This window comes from Pogona vitticeps, chromosome 11, assembly GCF_051106095.1.
Source record: "Pogona vitticeps strain Pit_001003342236 chromosome 11, PviZW2.1, whole genome shotgun sequence".
Classification (NCBI taxonomy): Eukaryota; Metazoa; Chordata; class Lepidosauria; order Squamata; family Agamidae; genus Pogona; species Pogona vitticeps.
The window spans coordinates 117,360-133,949 of NC_135793.1; the positions used below are offsets into that span (position 1 = coordinate 117,360).

General features: G+C 53.9%; 1 protein-coding gene across 4 annotated transcripts in view; it reads right to left on the reverse strand.

Moving 5' to 3' along the window:
- EDA (ectodysplasin A) overlaps nt 1-9,503 on the reverse strand; it is a 41,293-nt gene extending 31,790 nt beyond the window's left edge. For all 4 annotated transcript variants that reach the window (XM_072981147.2, XM_072981146.2, XM_072981145.2 and 1 more), the window contains exon 1: nt 8,182-9,503. In XM_072981147.2, the coding sequence (XP_072837248.2) occupies nt 8,182-9,129 (948 nt within the window). In that variant the 5' untranslated portion in view covers nt 9,130-9,503. The remainder of the gene's footprint in view (nt 1-8,181) is intronic.
- Between the last annotated feature and the right edge of the window lie 7,087 nt (nt 9,504-16,590).

Consider the following 16,590-nt stretch of genomic DNA (forward strand, 5'->3'; position numbering starts at 1 on the left):
TAGTGCCTCCCCCAACACAAATCTGGCCAGTCCATCTTCTGCTCTGCCATGTGGGGACAGCAGCATGTGGTCCTCCTGAAAGATCTATGACTACTAAATAGGTATGAGCCTCCTTTGCTGGTAGTAAGACACAGAAACATAAAAGATAAAAAAAATGAGAAACCCAGCTCCACACCTGGCAGGACAGACAGCCTGAAGGGTCCACAGGAGAACCCTCCCAATGAAGCCCCTTGTTTCCTTTTGAAATTTCATGGCTGCTGCTGCAGCACCTTTCCCAGTTTTACCCCCCCCCCCGCGGTCTCTGCTAAAAGGTGTCCTCCTCTGACCACCGGAAGTACTTGTTGAAAAATCAAGCTGTCTCCCAAGTCCTTCTCACACCCTATTCCTTCTGCCAGGGGGGCTCTGCCACCCTCTGAGGGGAATGCATTCGGCCCTGGCATTGATGCCACTCAGCGTCGCAACATCCACCTAAATCAGCAACCACTGCCCTCTGTCCCTATGAGAAACAAACGACACACAGCAACACAACCGGGGCTCACGGTATCATCAGCTCTGGGGGAAATACAGAGCTCTCTTAAATGAGTCCGGCAGCGTTTGTGCTTCAGTTGTGAAGTTCAGAGTGTCCAAGGTCCCCTCTCCTGTTGCGTATGCATTGGTCCTTTTAAATCACATCTGTATCATAAAAGGCTGCTCGTAAGATGTGACGCCCCTCCCCATGTCACCCGTGCTGGCAATTCCACAGAGATTTTCATTTAGGACCTGCAGATATTTTTAGATTCTAATGAACCCCTCATAGTCCCTCCCGTAACTGAAGAATGATGAACCAAGGAATGATTTATTACTTAAAAGCAAGTTGCTGTTTTTTTAATAACAGACTTAACAAATTTGTTCCACCTGCTCAGTTATGCACCCCATGGCTTTCTTGTGGTTTCACTGAAGTTTTTCAACCCAACCTCAAAGAGTCTGAACTCAGCACTAAAAACAAACTTTGCATCATTCCTGCCACTCATAATGAGAACCAGGGAACCTCACTGCTTCAAATTACAGCAAGGTTGCTCAACTAAGTGGATGCAGGCAGTGAGATGATGAAGGTTAATGAGTGTGAGCAAACGACATGTGCTTTCAGAATGCACACTCCCAGGATCAGCCTCTTTGTACCACTCCAGAAAGGTGGGAAGTAGCCCCTGCCTTCAGTGACAGGAGATGCCAGGAGAAGGGCGAAGCTCTGCCCTGGCCAGCAAGGCAATACCCATATTAAGACGTGGGCGATAGCTACAGGAGCCCCACAGCTGCCGAGGGCTGCCCCCAGCTGAGAAAGGACAGGCAGCTTCAAGACACAAGCAAGCAGTGACCTTCTTGAGGGCCCACCTGGCAGCTAGCCACGCAGGGGCCAGGATTCAATCACATGGGCCGGGACTGCTATGGAAGCAGATGGGGCTACAAGGAAGGGAAGAAGCCACAGTCAAGAGCACGCAGGAACTACATCTATCTCCCTGGAACGGCCTCCGGCAGAAGGGTTAGCAAGATGTCCTTTGTATGATGCACACAAGCACACGCTCAAGCACACTTCCAAGAAGGTAGACCAGCACAACCACTTGGATGTTGATGGGAACACCTAGGAGATGCCACTGGCCCTGACGGCACAAAGGGGGGGGGGCAACTATGACCTGCACCGCGGGGATCTAGAAGGAGGAAGAGTCCCAAGGCGGCTTTCATTATTCCTTTGGGAACAGGGGGGAGGGGAAGAAGAGAGAGAGAGAGAGAGAGATCATTTTGGCACCTTGACCTGTCATGACTGAAAAGATGAAGCAGAGGCATCTGTTACCACTGCTGACTTATACTTTGTAAATACCACTTTTTAATGTTGTCTGTTATTACTTCACTTTAAGCCTCAAAAATGAGAGGCTGAAAGACAGAAGACACTGGAGGCTATATGTAGTAACCCAAGTAAATCAAATTGTCAAGCATAATTAATTTATTGAAGTCAGTGCCTTCATCACCCCTCCCTTGCTGCCAATTTTCTTGGTGAAATGAGAACACAACTCAGCCTTTGACATCAACACACAGCCAGGTAGGAATATTAAGAACATGCCGGATCAGACATGAGTTCAGGGCAGCAGAAAGAGGCCAGGGCTGTGGTCAGGAGGGCCTCTCTGGATTGGGATGGAAAAGAGGGAACAGAACTGCCCATTCATCACACCGTCCTGAGACCCTCTCCTGCCAGTTTGATGCTGGCATGATCCACTGCAGTCAACCGCAAAGGGTCAAACAAGAATTCCCAGCCCAGCTGGTGGATCTCGTTCTTCAGGAAAGAGCCTCTGTGGCCCAGAAGACTCTCTTGGTACCACATGGCACTGAAAACCATACCAAGGTCCATCCACAGGAACTGTCCACGTCCTGCTCTAGCCAATCACCTATGGCAGCCAAAGCTATCTTCCTCTTATAAGCAAATTCAATCTGATCTCGATAAACCACACCACACACAAAACTCTAGAGCTGGGACATCACAACGACCACCATACAGGAAGGAGTTCTGTCCTGCCAGCTCTGCGACCAAGCACATCCTATGGCATCCTGCAGAGTTAGCCCTTCCATGCTGTTTGGTCAGACAACCTGGTTTCAGTTTTGGATAAAGTGCCATCAAAGCCACACTAGATAAACGTATATTTTTTAATGGAATGTAGGGGGGAAACCTACCCCTATCACTTGGATTAGACACAGGTTCAACCTGGAGATTTTTAAAAATAGCCTGGCCTCTCTGGAAATAACAACAGCTGGCAAGAACTCAGAAGAACCCTTTGAGCTTAAGACTGCGCTGATTCCAACATTTATTTCCTGGATCATTTCCACAAAGCCCAAAGGCGGAAAAGGAACGCCAAGAACCATATGAACTTCCATACATTCAGTCAATTGCTGCACTCCTTCTCCAAAACATGGCCTGCTGGAGGAACGGCACTGCATTCTGCACAGAAATGTCCGAATCACGCCCACCTTGTATGGCAGATCCAGAGAGTTCAGCTGCTGCTCCTTGTCAAGAAAGCAACACAGCAAAAGTTTTAGTGGGTTGTTTCAAGCCACCAACAGCAGCAGAAAAAGGGACCAATTATTTTCAGATTTGTGTTGTCAAACTGGAACTGATTGGATAATGACATTCTGACCCTCTTACTTGCTACTCTGGGAGTAGTTATATTACTACTTCTGGGTATCAACAGGCTGTTCATATTTAACTGGTTCTGCATAACTATCTCCATGGAGAACTTATTTTACATGGAAATGATGTGTCACAAATATGTACAGTAAACAGTTTTGTTGAAATGTAAATACTTGTGGAAATAAAAGATATTTATTCTCATCAGAGTAGGGTCAACAGATACCACACAACAAGCCAAAAACATGCTGAACAACAAACCCATTAAATCAGATACCATATTGGGTGTCATCAAGTGTATGTACAGTTTTATTTCTGTTACATCTTAGTTTGTTTCATGATATTATTTTGTAAACACCCTCCGCCCCCTGGAATGTTTTGTCACAGAAAAGTAGAAAATGAGCAACCACATGGAGTTAAGAACACACAGCAGCATAGAAAGAAAAGTCAAACAACAACATAAATATACTTTTGGCCTTTGACTCTTGGGAAGAACTCTCACCAAGAAGAGGGAAACATGAATATACTCAGAGAAACAGCCTCTGCCTCTAGCTGGAAGGATGATTGACATCCAGGCCAGGCTTTGCCTACCCCAGTCCTGCCAGAATGGCAGAGTACAAATTAAGTCATGCATTTAGCATTCCCCTGCAGACACCCAGCGTTTCACAAAAAAACAGACCCACAGAATACTCTGAGGTCTCAAGGGAAACACCCCTGCCTGTCCCAGGTGCTCATTTCCCATCCTCCCACCTGGATTTAGCCAAAGACAGAAAGCATGCTAAGATTTTAGGCTGGGAGGATCTCTTTCGTCTTTATCAGAATTTCAGTATTTAGTAGGACCACTATGGGCAGGGGGAACAGCTACCTGCCTCAACTGGATACTGAGGTCATCCACATGTAAAAATACAGACTGCTACCTGCATTAGGATGCACTGAGGTTGTTTTTTTTTAAAGTCCAGTTCAGAAAAGAAACCTGTGCATTGTTAGGTTTAGGGTGCAACCAAATACTTATCAGGTCCATGTTGACCCTCAGAGGATTGAAGATTAGGGCTGAGTTAAAACAAACTGGATTGTCTTCCAGATGACCAGATCAGGGCCCTGAAAAGAGGTGGTACTGGTGATGATGATGAGCAGGGATTGCTGGACATCATCTGTCCTGGCCCCACATTTTATGGGCCTTGTGACACTGGAGGGCTTTCGTCCTGATGTTTCTCGGGTTTGCTTTTGACAGTTTATGGATTATGTTGCCAAGTATAATCTCAATTAAAATTGATAATAAGTCAGTAAACCGGCAAAGCCCCTCAGGATCTTTTCCAAGCCTTTTATGGCCTTTAAAAAGTAATCAATGGGAAAAGATTCCCCTCTCTTCTGTTGTGTGAAGTCTGGCCATCTAGACCTTTGCAGTCAACTTCTGTTTCGTGGGATATTTTCTCGAGAGTTGACCAAAGAGGGTCAGTGGCTTTCAGGAATCAACAGGACTTTAAGAGCCTTCCAACATGTTGCCTGTTTCAAGCCTGGGTGTCTTTGTTGGGAAGGCTGGAGGCCTTGCACACACACAGAGGCACATCCACCCACACAGTGCCAGCTTCCCAAAACAGCGGGGTCCAACCTGCAGGTAACCTTTGCAGGTACCAGGGCACACGGCAGCTGGTAGAAACAGTCTTTATCCAAACTTGATGAAACACACAGTGACTTAGTATAAAGTTCTGTTTGCCACCCTGTGATAAAGACCAGAAGACAGCATGGTGGCATCAAGTCCCTCCCCTATGCTGGGTGTTGTGTGTAGGTGTGTGTGTGTGTGTGTGTGTGTGTGTGTGTGTGTGTGTGTGTGTGTGTGTGTGTGTGTGTGTGTGTGTGTGTGAGAGAGAGAGAGAGAGAGAGAGAGAGAGAGAGAGAGAGAGAGAGAGAGAGAGAGAGAGAGCACACACTACACCTTCCACATCATAAAAACCCAGTGAGGCCTCAGAATGGCTAAAACACATGGGATCAGGCCCATCCTGCCCCTAATTCCCACACTGCATGCCTGGCTGTGTGATGGATGATGCCTACATCCATTCTGAAATGACATCCCCCTTCCCTTGCAAGGCAGAGCAGACAGGCCTTCCTTCCTCTCCCAGCCCGAGGAAACAGATGCGCACGAAGGCCACACCAGCCTCTCAGGCAGGGCAGAAAAGAGAGACACTCGGCAAGAAGGCTGAGGTTGGAACGCTCTGTCAGCCACTGGGCAGAGACCAGTTCACCTGGAGGGAAGCCTGGGCTCCTGCGAAGGTCCACAGAGGAGTCACGCACCTCCTTGGGCGCGCCTCTTTCGCGTGGCACTGTGGCAAGGGTGCCGCATGAAAACCAGCTCTGGTGCAATCCAAGGCCATCGCCATCACACTCCAGGATTGCTGCTGCTGCTGCTGCTGCTGCCGCCGCCGCCCTTTGGCTTGCCTTTGGAACCCTTCTCAGGTACAGGCCTGGCCAAGGCAGACCTGGCTGCCGGAGACACGCCACCTGGGCCGGCGAGCCAAGCGGTTCTCAGAGGCTTGACTTGCTGCCCTCAGACCCTGCTGTGGCGGCTGCTGCTGCTGCTCTGAGCCTGCTAACTAAGTCCCAAACCCCCTCCCTCTCCCACACCCGACGGCCCATTTCACCAAGGGTGTGTTTCCAGGGAAACAAACAGACTTTCCTCTTCCTTCTGTGCCAAAGCTCCTGGCAGAAAGTCAGAGGCCTGAGAAAGCCGGCCAACTATGTCAAGCATGTGCACCGTCTTGGGATTCTCCCGACCATCACCAGCCCCTGCGTGGCAGCAACATCTGCCAGCTGAAGGGCTAAACTTGATAACAGCCCACTGTGGGCCAAGGACAGCCTCACTTGGCCCAAGACACAGGGGGCTCCTGGCTGGTCAGGACACAGCTTAAAAGGAGCCCAAGCAGCAGGGACTCCAGCAGCCCAGAAACGGTCCGGGTGAGCACGGGGGGGGGGCATGTTCAGCTCCCTCTCTGCCCCACAGCCTCTCCGGACATTTCAAGGGCCAGGCAGACCAGAAAGAGGGCCCAGCTTAGTTCCCTCATGGGACCACAGTGGACACCACAGAGTGATCATCAGCAAGGATGCTAATTGGCACTCCCTGGCCCATGGCTGCAATCTACGGCACAGCTAAGTTAAGCCCTTCTCGTACAAGGTGAAGGCAAGCTCGTTTTCAGGTATACTGGCTTCTGAGGCATCATCAGGGAACTGGCAGATGAGTTGCAGCCCCAACAGCAAATTGAGCCACATCTCAGAAAGAAAATCTGGCAGGAATGGAGGATTCTTGCTGTGCTCCTCGAAGGGAGAGCACAGGGAACCTCACGAAGATGCTTCCTTTAGTCGAATCCAGGCTTGGAAAGGGGCAAGAGTGGCACAAGGCATCCTGCTAGGAAGCTAGCTAGGCAGGCTCTAGCAGGAGGGCAGCCTTGGGGTGACACTCCAGAAACAAAAGCCCTCCAGCCCCTGAGAGAAAGCACCAGGAGACTGGAGGCTCCTGATCCCATCCCAAGATGGCAAGGCAGCCGCCCTCCCCCCACCTCTGAATACCCCCCCCCCCGTAAGGAGAGGCTTCAGGTAAGGAAGCCCAAGAACCACCCTGGCATGCCAACCTACACCCCCCCCCCGGGTCGCCTGGATGACTGAGGCCTAAAGAGGAAAACAGAGCATCCTTAGACCAGTAGGTAGAGTGGGGGAGACCCTCTGGAGGGCTTCCCGCATTCACTTAGCAGCCCTGAATGAGGGGAAGAAATGGGACCAGATTGGTTTAGGGATGTGAAAGGCTCCCAAGGTTAAGGACCACCAGGGAAGGCAGGTGGCCAGATGCTCCCCAGGGCCCGTTGGCTGCGAATGGGAGCTGGAGGAAGCAGCGGCCACCCAACCATCCTGCTGGGGGACTTCCCTGGCCCATCAGGGCCTCCATGTGTTGTAGAAAAGGGTGTCCCTTTGGCTTACACCCCTTTGCACCTCAAAGGCTAAACATCCGTTTCCTGCCTCACCCCCGCCCCCCGCCCCGGACTGACCAGCACCTCAATCTGAGAGCAAGAAACACTTTTTGGGAGCTTAGAGGAGTCCGGCTCCTCTCTGCGGTGCAACCACTCCTGGGACCCGGTGCCTAGATCGGGTCCCTACACTCAAGAAAGCAAGCGGCAAAGGGGACTGACACCCCGCGGGGCTGCAGCCATTGCCTCCGGAGAAAGGAGGCCAACATCAGTCTGTTTTAAAGGGTGACTAAAGGTCAAAAGAGTAGCTAAGTCACTGGGAGGACAAAAAAAGGACCCTCGGAGAACCTTTATCGGGAAATCGGCGCTGCAGGACCGACCCGGAAGCGGCCCCCCGTCTCTCCCGAAAGGAGGACCGGCCCGCTTTGCCCTCCTTCAGCCGAGCCGGGCTTTGCGCCCTTTAGCCTCGCCACCCGCCGCCGGCCGGTCTCGACGGGGCCCAAGCGACGGGGCGAACGAGCCCTCCCCGCTGCCGCTCCGGCCGCTGCCCAAGCCCGCCTGCCCAGCGCTGCCCTCCTCCAGAGAAGATGACCGGGGGGCCGCCCCGAGGAGACGGCGGCACCCCCCCCCCCGCGTTCGTGCTAGGCAGGGCGAGCGAAGGGGGCGCGGTGGCCACAAGAGCCGGGCAGGATCGCACAAGCCCGGTTCCGTCCGCCCGCCCCGCTTCTCTCCGGCCGCTCAGGCCTCTCTTCTGGGCCGCCGGGGGGCTTTCCTGGGCTCCAGCGCCAGCCGTCGAGAGGGGCCCATGGAGCCGCGCCAGGAGGCCGAAGGCCCCGCCGCCCGGGTCCGCTCCCCTCCGGCCTTCCCTCGGCCTCGGCCCCCGAGGACCATCCCCGGCGGGGGGGGGGCGCGCGTGAAACTGGCCTGTCCCCGGAGGCACCTGCGGCGGCGGCGGCAGCAGCGATGCGCGGAAACACCGAGTCTTCCCGCCCCTACGCCCCCCCCCCAGGGCAACCCGGTCGGCCGGCAGGAAGTCCGGCGCCCCTCCGTCCCCCTCCGACGCTCGCTCGCCCGGTGGCTCACCTGTTGGCGGCTCCGTCGCGGCGGCTCCAGGGCGAGGCGGGCGGGGGGCGGCGGCGGCGGCGGCGGCGGCGGCGGCGGGGCGTCGCTGCCTCGGCGGGGCGTCTGCGACCGGGCGGGCCCGGGCCCCTCGCGCTCCCGGCGCAGCTCCGAGCGGAGCTCCAGGTAGCAGCCCAGCGTCAGGAGGTGCAGCGCCAGCGAGAGCGCGAAGAAGCCCGCCAGCGCCCGCCACACGCCCGCCCCCCGCCGCCCGTCGCACGAGCAGCCCCCGCCGCCGGCCCTGCACCCCTCCGGCGTCCGCGGTCCCTCGAGGGCCGGCGGCGGGCGCCCGGAGCCCATGGCTCGGCTACTGCCGCTCCCGCCTCCGCATCGTCCCTCTGGCGCTGCTGCCGCCGCCGCCGCCGCCGCCCTCTCCGGCTCCGTTCTTCGGCCGGGCCGGGCTGCCAGCGCCGCGCCTCCTCGCCCGCTGCGCTGCCGGGCTCCCTGGCTGGCTGGCTGGCTGTGGCGGGCGCCCCGTCTGGCTCTCCGCCTCCCCTCCGGCCGCCGCTTGAAGATGCCCCGCTCGCGGGAGGGACCGGCGGAGGAGGAGGAGCCGCCGGAGACCCGCCTCGGCCGCGGAAGGAGGGCGGGAGGGGAGGGAAGGGAAGGGGGGCGCGGGGAGGAGAAAGCACCCGGGCGCCGCCTTCCGCCGGCTCGCTGGCCGCACACAGGAGGGGCTGCGGGTCGGGGCCAGCCTGGCTGCACGCGGGCAGCTCCCGGGCTGGGGTCCCTCGTCGCCTTCCCTCCAGCCTCCTTCCCCTCCGGCTGGGGAAGGTCTCCCTCCTCTGGCCTGTGGTGGGCTGGTCTTCGGGAAGTCAGGCAGGGTCCCTCCGGACGCGGGGAGGAGAAGCGCGCTAGGCCGGGTCCCTCTGGCGCCCTCAGGCTGGGCCCGGATGGCCCGGGAGTGGGCATCGAGGGCCCGTCCGTCTCCAGGAGCAGCCGGGGAGGCCTCGGAACCCAGGCAGAGCGCCTTGCCTTTCAGACCCGCCAAAGGGATTCACAGCGTGCCCATAGGGGCTCTTAAACTGGGTCAGCCCCATTGATGTCTCTTCTGGGTGCAGCCTCATGGGGTTGGTGGTGGTGGTGGTGGGCCCCTCGCCCGCCGGGTTCCATAGGTCACAAGGGACTCGAACCCATTATCTTCCGCGCAGCTTCGGGTGAGCAGGTAGGAGGTTCCTGGGCTGATGCCGTCTTGGCTGGTTGGACCGAATCAGGCCGCCCCAGGCTCTGAGGGTCATTTCAGCAGAGTCACCGTGCTTCCCGGTTCACACCCACCCCGGAGCATTGGGATGCCCAGCTGAGCACCTCCCCCCTCTTCCATGCAGTTGGCTCTTCGCCCCCCCCCCCCGCATCTTTGCTTCTGCTCAGCCTTGGAGCCCTTCGCTCTCTTCTTCCGCAGCAGGTGGCGGAGAAGGAAGCCTCCGAGGCTGCAGGAGCAGCGGAAGCCGCGTGTGTGTGTGTGTGTGTGTGTGTGTGTGTGTGTGTGTGTGTGTGTGTGTGTGTGTGTGTGTGTGTGTGTGTGTGTGTGTGTGTGTGTGTGTGTGTGTGTGTGTGTGTGTGTGTGTGTGTGTGTGTGTGTGTCTCCTGTCCTCAGGCTGAGACAAAAGAGGGAGAAAAGGAGGGGGGGGAGAGCGCCAATGGAGGAAAGTCCAAGATAAAGATCCATCAATGGTCACTGCTGGGTTTCACCTTAAGGCCCCAGGAACCTGCACCTCCCTTGGATGGGGTTCTGGGGGAGAAGAAGCTGAGTCTGGACGTTCTTCTCCCCTTGGGCCAAAGCCTTTGCCCGCCCACGCTCCCACCCCCACCCCCCATATAAACCTGGAACAGTGAAAACTGTTGGCAGGCCCCTTGAGCAAGATGGCGGTTCATTCTGCCACGGTGGGGGGAGGAGGAGGAAGACCCCCCCCATGGGCTGCCGCCACGCATGCCTCCCCAGCCCCCATGCCGGCCTGCCCTCACCCAACTCCCCAGCTGCTGCATTTTGCCCCTCTTGGCACTGGGGATTCCTCAGGCAGATGAAAAGGGAGAGGCGTCGCCCTTCCTCCCAGAGAGGGTCACCCAGGGGACAGGCGTCCAAAGGGCCCATCCTGGCTCTGTGTCAGAAGAGATGGGTGGGGACAGTCAGGGTGACATAAGCCTGTGAGACTCAGACGCCTGGCAAGGTATTTTTTTAACCCCTTGTTTTTTCTGTCAGATCCGCCCCCCCCCCCCCCGTGCTCTTCCGATGGGCGCTTGTCGGTGAGGCTGCAGAAGAGCAAGAGGGGACAACCTCTTTGTCACTCTTTCCCTATTAATCTCAGGAAAGAGTTTCAGACAAGAAGTGTGTTCGAGATAACAAGGGTTTCATAAAAAAAAAAAAGTGGAATTACTGAGACTACTTTCAGCACCTAATTAAAAACATAATTTGGCACCTAACTCAGCAACCTGCGCCAATTCTCATATTTTAGGGAGTTTGACTCGGCCTGACTCTCAGCCAAGAAATGCTGTGTCAGACCCCCCCCCCGGCAGCCCCCCTCCACCCGCAGCCCCTGCCTTCCCTTGGCCAGGGGACCTCCTGTCCGCTCTCCTCGGCCTCCTCTGCCCTCCCTGGACACGGCAGCCTTCCTCAACAATAGAATCGGAGCGTCCCTGCTTGCACCACACCCACCCACCCACCCACCCACACAAACAGACACGTGTCTGTCAAGCACTCTGCTCATCCCATGTCTCGTCCGCCCCTGGCGCTCTGACTTCTAGCCCCCGCCCCCCCCCCCGCCCCGGGGCCCCATTAGGGATGCTTGCTTTCTTGTTCCGGGTGGATACGGCTACCTTTGGGGCAGGGGACAGGTATCCCAGGAAGACTCCCAGTTGGTCGCAGAACCTGATATAGCACAACTCTTCCCTGGGAGCACTTCAGGCCATCGCACCAGAAGATGGGGGGTGGGGGTGGGGGCTGAAGAGGAGCTGTGGTGTCCATCTCTCTCTCCCGGCTCACTCTGTGTCTAGAAAACAGGATGTGGTTCCATCCAGATCCCGTTTGCTAGATCAGAGTGAGGGTCTTTGCCCTTTCCCAGCCTCTGGAAATGTCCTGTAGTGGTCATTGGGTAGCTCCAGGGTATCCAACGGCAGGGCCAGCTCAGAAATACGTGAGCTCCATGGGTCTCCCTTGTCGAGGGGCAGTCCATACGGCATTTCCTGTCCCCCCCCCCCCCCTGGCCATCCACAGACAGCTTGGTTGCCTGCCTCTTTCTGACAAATCCTTCATTTGTGGGTTGGTCGGCTCCCTACCTTCAACACAGGCTCTTGGCCGTGTGGAGGAAGGAAGCGCATGATTCAGAGCTGGAGGAGAGCCCTCCTGGTACACCCCAATACACCTGCCTCCTCTTGTTCGCACCCTGTCCTTCCTTACTCAGACAGGCATGCCAGTTTTGACTTGCTTCTGCGGTGGCTTGTGTTGACACTTGTTCCGTGTGGGATGGGTGGCCTGGAGGGATCTGTCTGGGAGCTGTTTCTGGGCCCCAAATGCTTCTTTCATCGAGGGCTGAGATCTGCCCACAGTAGCCCAGCGTGGCTCCAACGATGCCCACGAGGCAAGGATTCCACGCTGCCCAGGGCAGGAGCAGAGCGAAGCGTGTTTTCTGCCCCTTTAGAAAATTGGGGCCACCTTTCAGCTTTGTCAGATCTTCCCTTCATGTCTGTCAGTTTCCTAGAAGGTCAGGCAAAAGGGAAGGGAGCAGGTATTTTAAACTGTAGTCAGGAAAGGATTAAGTGGGCCAGGCTTGCCCAACTGCCTTTTTGTGCCTGCTTCCAGCTCCTGGATTCGCTAGTCAGGTGGGGGTGCTTTCATTGGGTGGCCACTGGAAATGGTGGTCCTTGGTAGCCCCTGAGTGCTGCAACCTCTTAAGGGAATTTAGGAAGAAATGTTCCCATGCACGGGAAAAGGGCAGGACAGGAATGAAATGGAATCCGACCCATCAGTAAAACGTCTGCCTGTGGGTTCTGCTTCCTGTTCAAATAACTACGCGCAGGTGACAGGTGGGAGACTGGGTGGTTGAGGGTGATCTTGCCTCTAGCATCTTCCTTTCCATCCTTGCTACCTATCAAGAAGCAAAGCATGCAGGACGAGGCAAGGACGCTGGTGTGGGGGGATCCTTCCCAGGTGCCTGGCTGTTGTGGTTTAGTCATTAAGTTGTGTCTGACTCTTCGTGGACCAGAGCACGCCAGGCCCTCCTGTCTTCCACTGCCTCCCAGAGTTGGGTCAAATTCATGTTGGTCACTTCGGTGACACTGTCCAGCCATCTCATCCTCTGTCATCCCCTTCTCCTCTTGCCCTCACTCTTTCCCAACATCAGGGTCTTTTCCAGGGAGTCTTCTCTTCTCACGAGATGGCCAAAGTATTGGAGCCTCAGCTTCCGGATCTGTCCTTCCAGTGAGCACTCGGGGTTGATTTCCTTCAGAATGGATAGGTTTGTTCTCCTTGCAGTCCAGGTGACTCTCAAGAGTCTCCTCCAGCACCACAGTTCAAAAGCATCAGATGTTATCAAATGTGTGTTGGAAATGTGAAGCACAAGTGGGAAGCTATTATCATATGTGGTGGTCATGTAGAGTAGCGAAAACAGTATTGGAAAAGAGTACATGCTGTGTTGCAACAAATATTGCTTTGTAAGGTGCCATTAACCCCAGAACTGTTTTTATTGAGTATGATACCTGATAACATAGATAAGACAAAGGAATATATAGTTATATACATAGTTACTGCAGCCAGAATTCTCTATGCCAAAAATTGGAAAAGTCTGATGGTACCGAAACAAGAAGATCTTATAGAGAAGATACGGGAAACAGCAGAAATGGACATTTTATCAGAAGTGATGAAGGACTGTCCTTTACAAAAGGCAACAGAAAGATGGGACTTATTCTACAAATGGATTGAGTCAACAGGCAGTGTATGAAGAGCATATATTGAAATGGTGAACTTAAATCTGGAAGAACTTAAATCTGGAAGGCACAAAATAGTAAAAAGAGTAATTTGGAATTTTGATATGGCAATAGGTATAGAATGGATGTTAGTATGATATTGTTTCTCCTTTTCCCATTTAACTTTAGTTCCCCATTTCCTTTTTGTCACCTCTTGTTAAATAAAAAAAAGCATCAATTCTTTGGTGGTCAGCCTTCTTTATGGTCCAGCTCTCACTTCCATACATTGTTACTGGAAAAACCATAGCTTTGACTATGTGGACTTTGGTCGGCAAGGTGATGTTTCTGCTTTTTAAGATGCTGTCAAGGTCTGTCATCACTTTCCTCCAAAGAAGCAAGCGTCTTTTAATTTCGTGGCTGCTGTCACCATCTGCAGAGATCATGGAGCCCAGGAAAGTAAAATCTGTCACTACCTTCATATCTTCCCCTTCTATTAGCCAGGAGGTGATGGGACCAGTGGCCATGATCTTAGTTTTTTTGATGTTGAGCTTCAGACCGTTTTTTGCCCTCTCTTCTTTCACCCTCATTAAGAGGTTCCTTAATTCCTCCTCACTTTCTGCCATCAGAGTGGTATCATCTGCATATCTGAGGTTGTTGATATTTCTTCTGGCAATCTTAATTCTGTTTTAGGATTCATCCAGTCCTGCCTTTCGCATGATGTATTCTGCATATAAGTTAGATAAGCAGGGAGACAATATCCAGCCTTGTACTCCTTTCCCAATTTTGAACCAATGAGTTATTCCATATCCAGTTCTAACTGTTGCTTTGTGTCCCACATATAGATTTCTCAGTAGATAGATCAGGTGGTCAGGCACTCCCATTTATTTAAGAACTTGCCATAGTTTGCTGCGGTCCACACAGTTAAAGGCTTTTGCATAGTCAATGAAGCAGAATTAGATGTTTTTCTGGAACTCTCTGGCTTTCTCCGTAATCCAGCGCATGTTAGCAATTTGGTCTCTAGTTCCTCTGCCCCTTCGAAATCCAGCTCATGCTTCTGGGAGTTCTAGGTCCACATACTGCTGAAGCCTACCTTGGAGGATTTTGAGCAATTGTACGGTAGCTGGAACATTCTTTGGCGCTGCCCTTCTTTGGGATTGGGATGTAGATTAATCTTTTCCAATCCTCTGGCCACTGCTGAGTTTTCCACACTTGCTGGCACATTGAGTGTAGCACCTTAACAGTGTCATCTTTTAAGATTTTAAATAGTTCAACTGGAATGCCATCACCTCCCCGAGTTTTCCAGTGTCTCCCTCCCCCCAATGGGGGCAGCTGACCCTTCACCAGAATATGTCACGGATTGCCAAAAACCAGTGTGGGAACTTCTGTTCACTTGTTAGCATAGATTACATTTGCTGTCACCAATTTTTAAAAATCTACAATGGCAAAACCAAAAGAAAGCAGATCTGTTGGGATAATTTTTGTCTCAGCTGTTTTTGCATGTCACTTCCCTTTTCTTTCCCAAAGGATGTCATTTATTATTCTCTCAGTGGCAATGTTGTAAAATGGCTATCTTTTAGATCTGATTCTTGTTTGCAAGATAAAGTTACTAAATTGCTCCAATGAGGCACTAAGATGACCAACAGCCCTCCCTCCCTCCCTCCCTCCCTCTCTCCCTCCCTCCCTTCCAGTGCCACCCAGTGGATTGTAAGGGGAATTATAGCCAGGGATGCTTCTGGATGGAGGAGATGTGAGGTGACCAGGAGCCATGCAAAATCAGGAGAAGCCCTTAGGCCAGTACAAGGCTGAGCCCCTGGGAGAGGAGATGTTGCCCTGTTGAACAGGTGCGAGGACGCCTCCCTTTGTCTGAAAGCTCACAGAATGGGCTGAGACCTTTTACGGCCCCTTTCTGGTTTTGCAGCATTCTACAAACCAAGGAGCTGGCTGGCTAGCTCAGTTGTTTAGGTCTCAGGCTTTAGAGCCAGAGGTTGGGGGTTCAATTTACCACTGGGCTTCCTGGGAGAAGAGCCGGCCCATGTGGCCTTAGGGGTAAAGTGCCCAGAGCGCCCTCTGGCTGGGCCCCTGCCATCTGCCTGCCTCCCACTCCCACCCCTGCCCCCTCAGCCTGCTTCCTGTGAAATTCCAGACGGCCCTGCCTGGTCTTGATCAACTTCCCTTCCTTGACTTGTATAACAAGCTGTACGAAGGGCTAAACATGAAAGATTAAGGCTCCAGTCAGACTGGGTGTAGCTCCTTCTATCATCCTTTCCAATTAATTAACTAATTAGGATTTTACTATTGTGCCAATCTGTTCCTCCAGGCACATGAGAGGAAAACATAAACATAAACCTCAAACAAAACATAATGTCGTATGGATCTTTTCTAAAAGGATATGTGGGTTGTTGTTTTCTTTTTTTTTGCCTTGGTCCCAATGAGTCTGTTTTGTACACAGTAAGTTCATGGCACACATGACTCTCTCTCTCTCCCCCCCCCCCGCCGTGAAAGAGCACATGTGGGGGCCAGGCAGGGGGACTGGGCTGAGTGGGCCTTCCCTCTTCCTTGCCACCCTCAGAGCCACCCCACCCATCCCCATCCCCCCCCACCCCAGCTCCCTTCTTGGCCACACATTCAGATGGCATGGGCAAGCGCTGCTCACTGACCTTTAGGTGGGATGATGGGCACCTCACTCCCCAAATCAGGCAAGAGGCCCCCACCCCGTGGGGTGCCCTTTTCTCTCCTCCCTCCATGCCAGGGGAGAAAGGCCTCCTGCAGCTCCTTCCCAGCAGGGGCCAGGAAGGCAGATTCCCTGCAGACTCCCCCACCCCCACCCCCACCCCCACTTGGGAGGGGAGGTGACCAGCTCATCACTTTATTTGGCCCTATCACAGTGCTAGCCTCTTATCTAGTTTGTGTGTGTTTTAATGGTACTACAAGATTATCATCCTTCCCTCAAGTGTCACCTTCCAAGAGATCCCAGGCAGCCCCTCACCCTGGGGGGGGGGCCAAGGGCACCAGAGCCCAATCCACCACACAGAGGATCGAGTCCAAAGGCACTCACCACACAGTGGGTCATGACCAAGCAGAGGCAGGAGCACCAGGCGGAGAACACAGGAGCCGGAACAAGGCACCAAGAGGCCAGCAGAGGCGAGTGCGAGGGGCAAGGCAGGAACAGATGCAGGAATACGGGACACACAGGGACTCCGGAGCTCAGGAGCAGCAAGGCAGGCAGCGCAGCCTGCACAACACAGCCGACAACCTTGGTTGCTGAGGCCAGTTCTGGGAGGGAGAACCGCTCCTTAAATAGCCCTTCCCTCCAGGTTTCCAGGTGAGCCTCATGAGTCTCATCCTGCAAACACCTGGCCCTTCCTGCAGCTGCCAGGGTGGTAGGGCCCAGATCCTGACATCAAGCAACATCTTGCATTTTTCCTGTGGGAAGGGAGCTGTTAGTAGCTTTGCTGCCTGCAAGGCTTCTGAATCTTT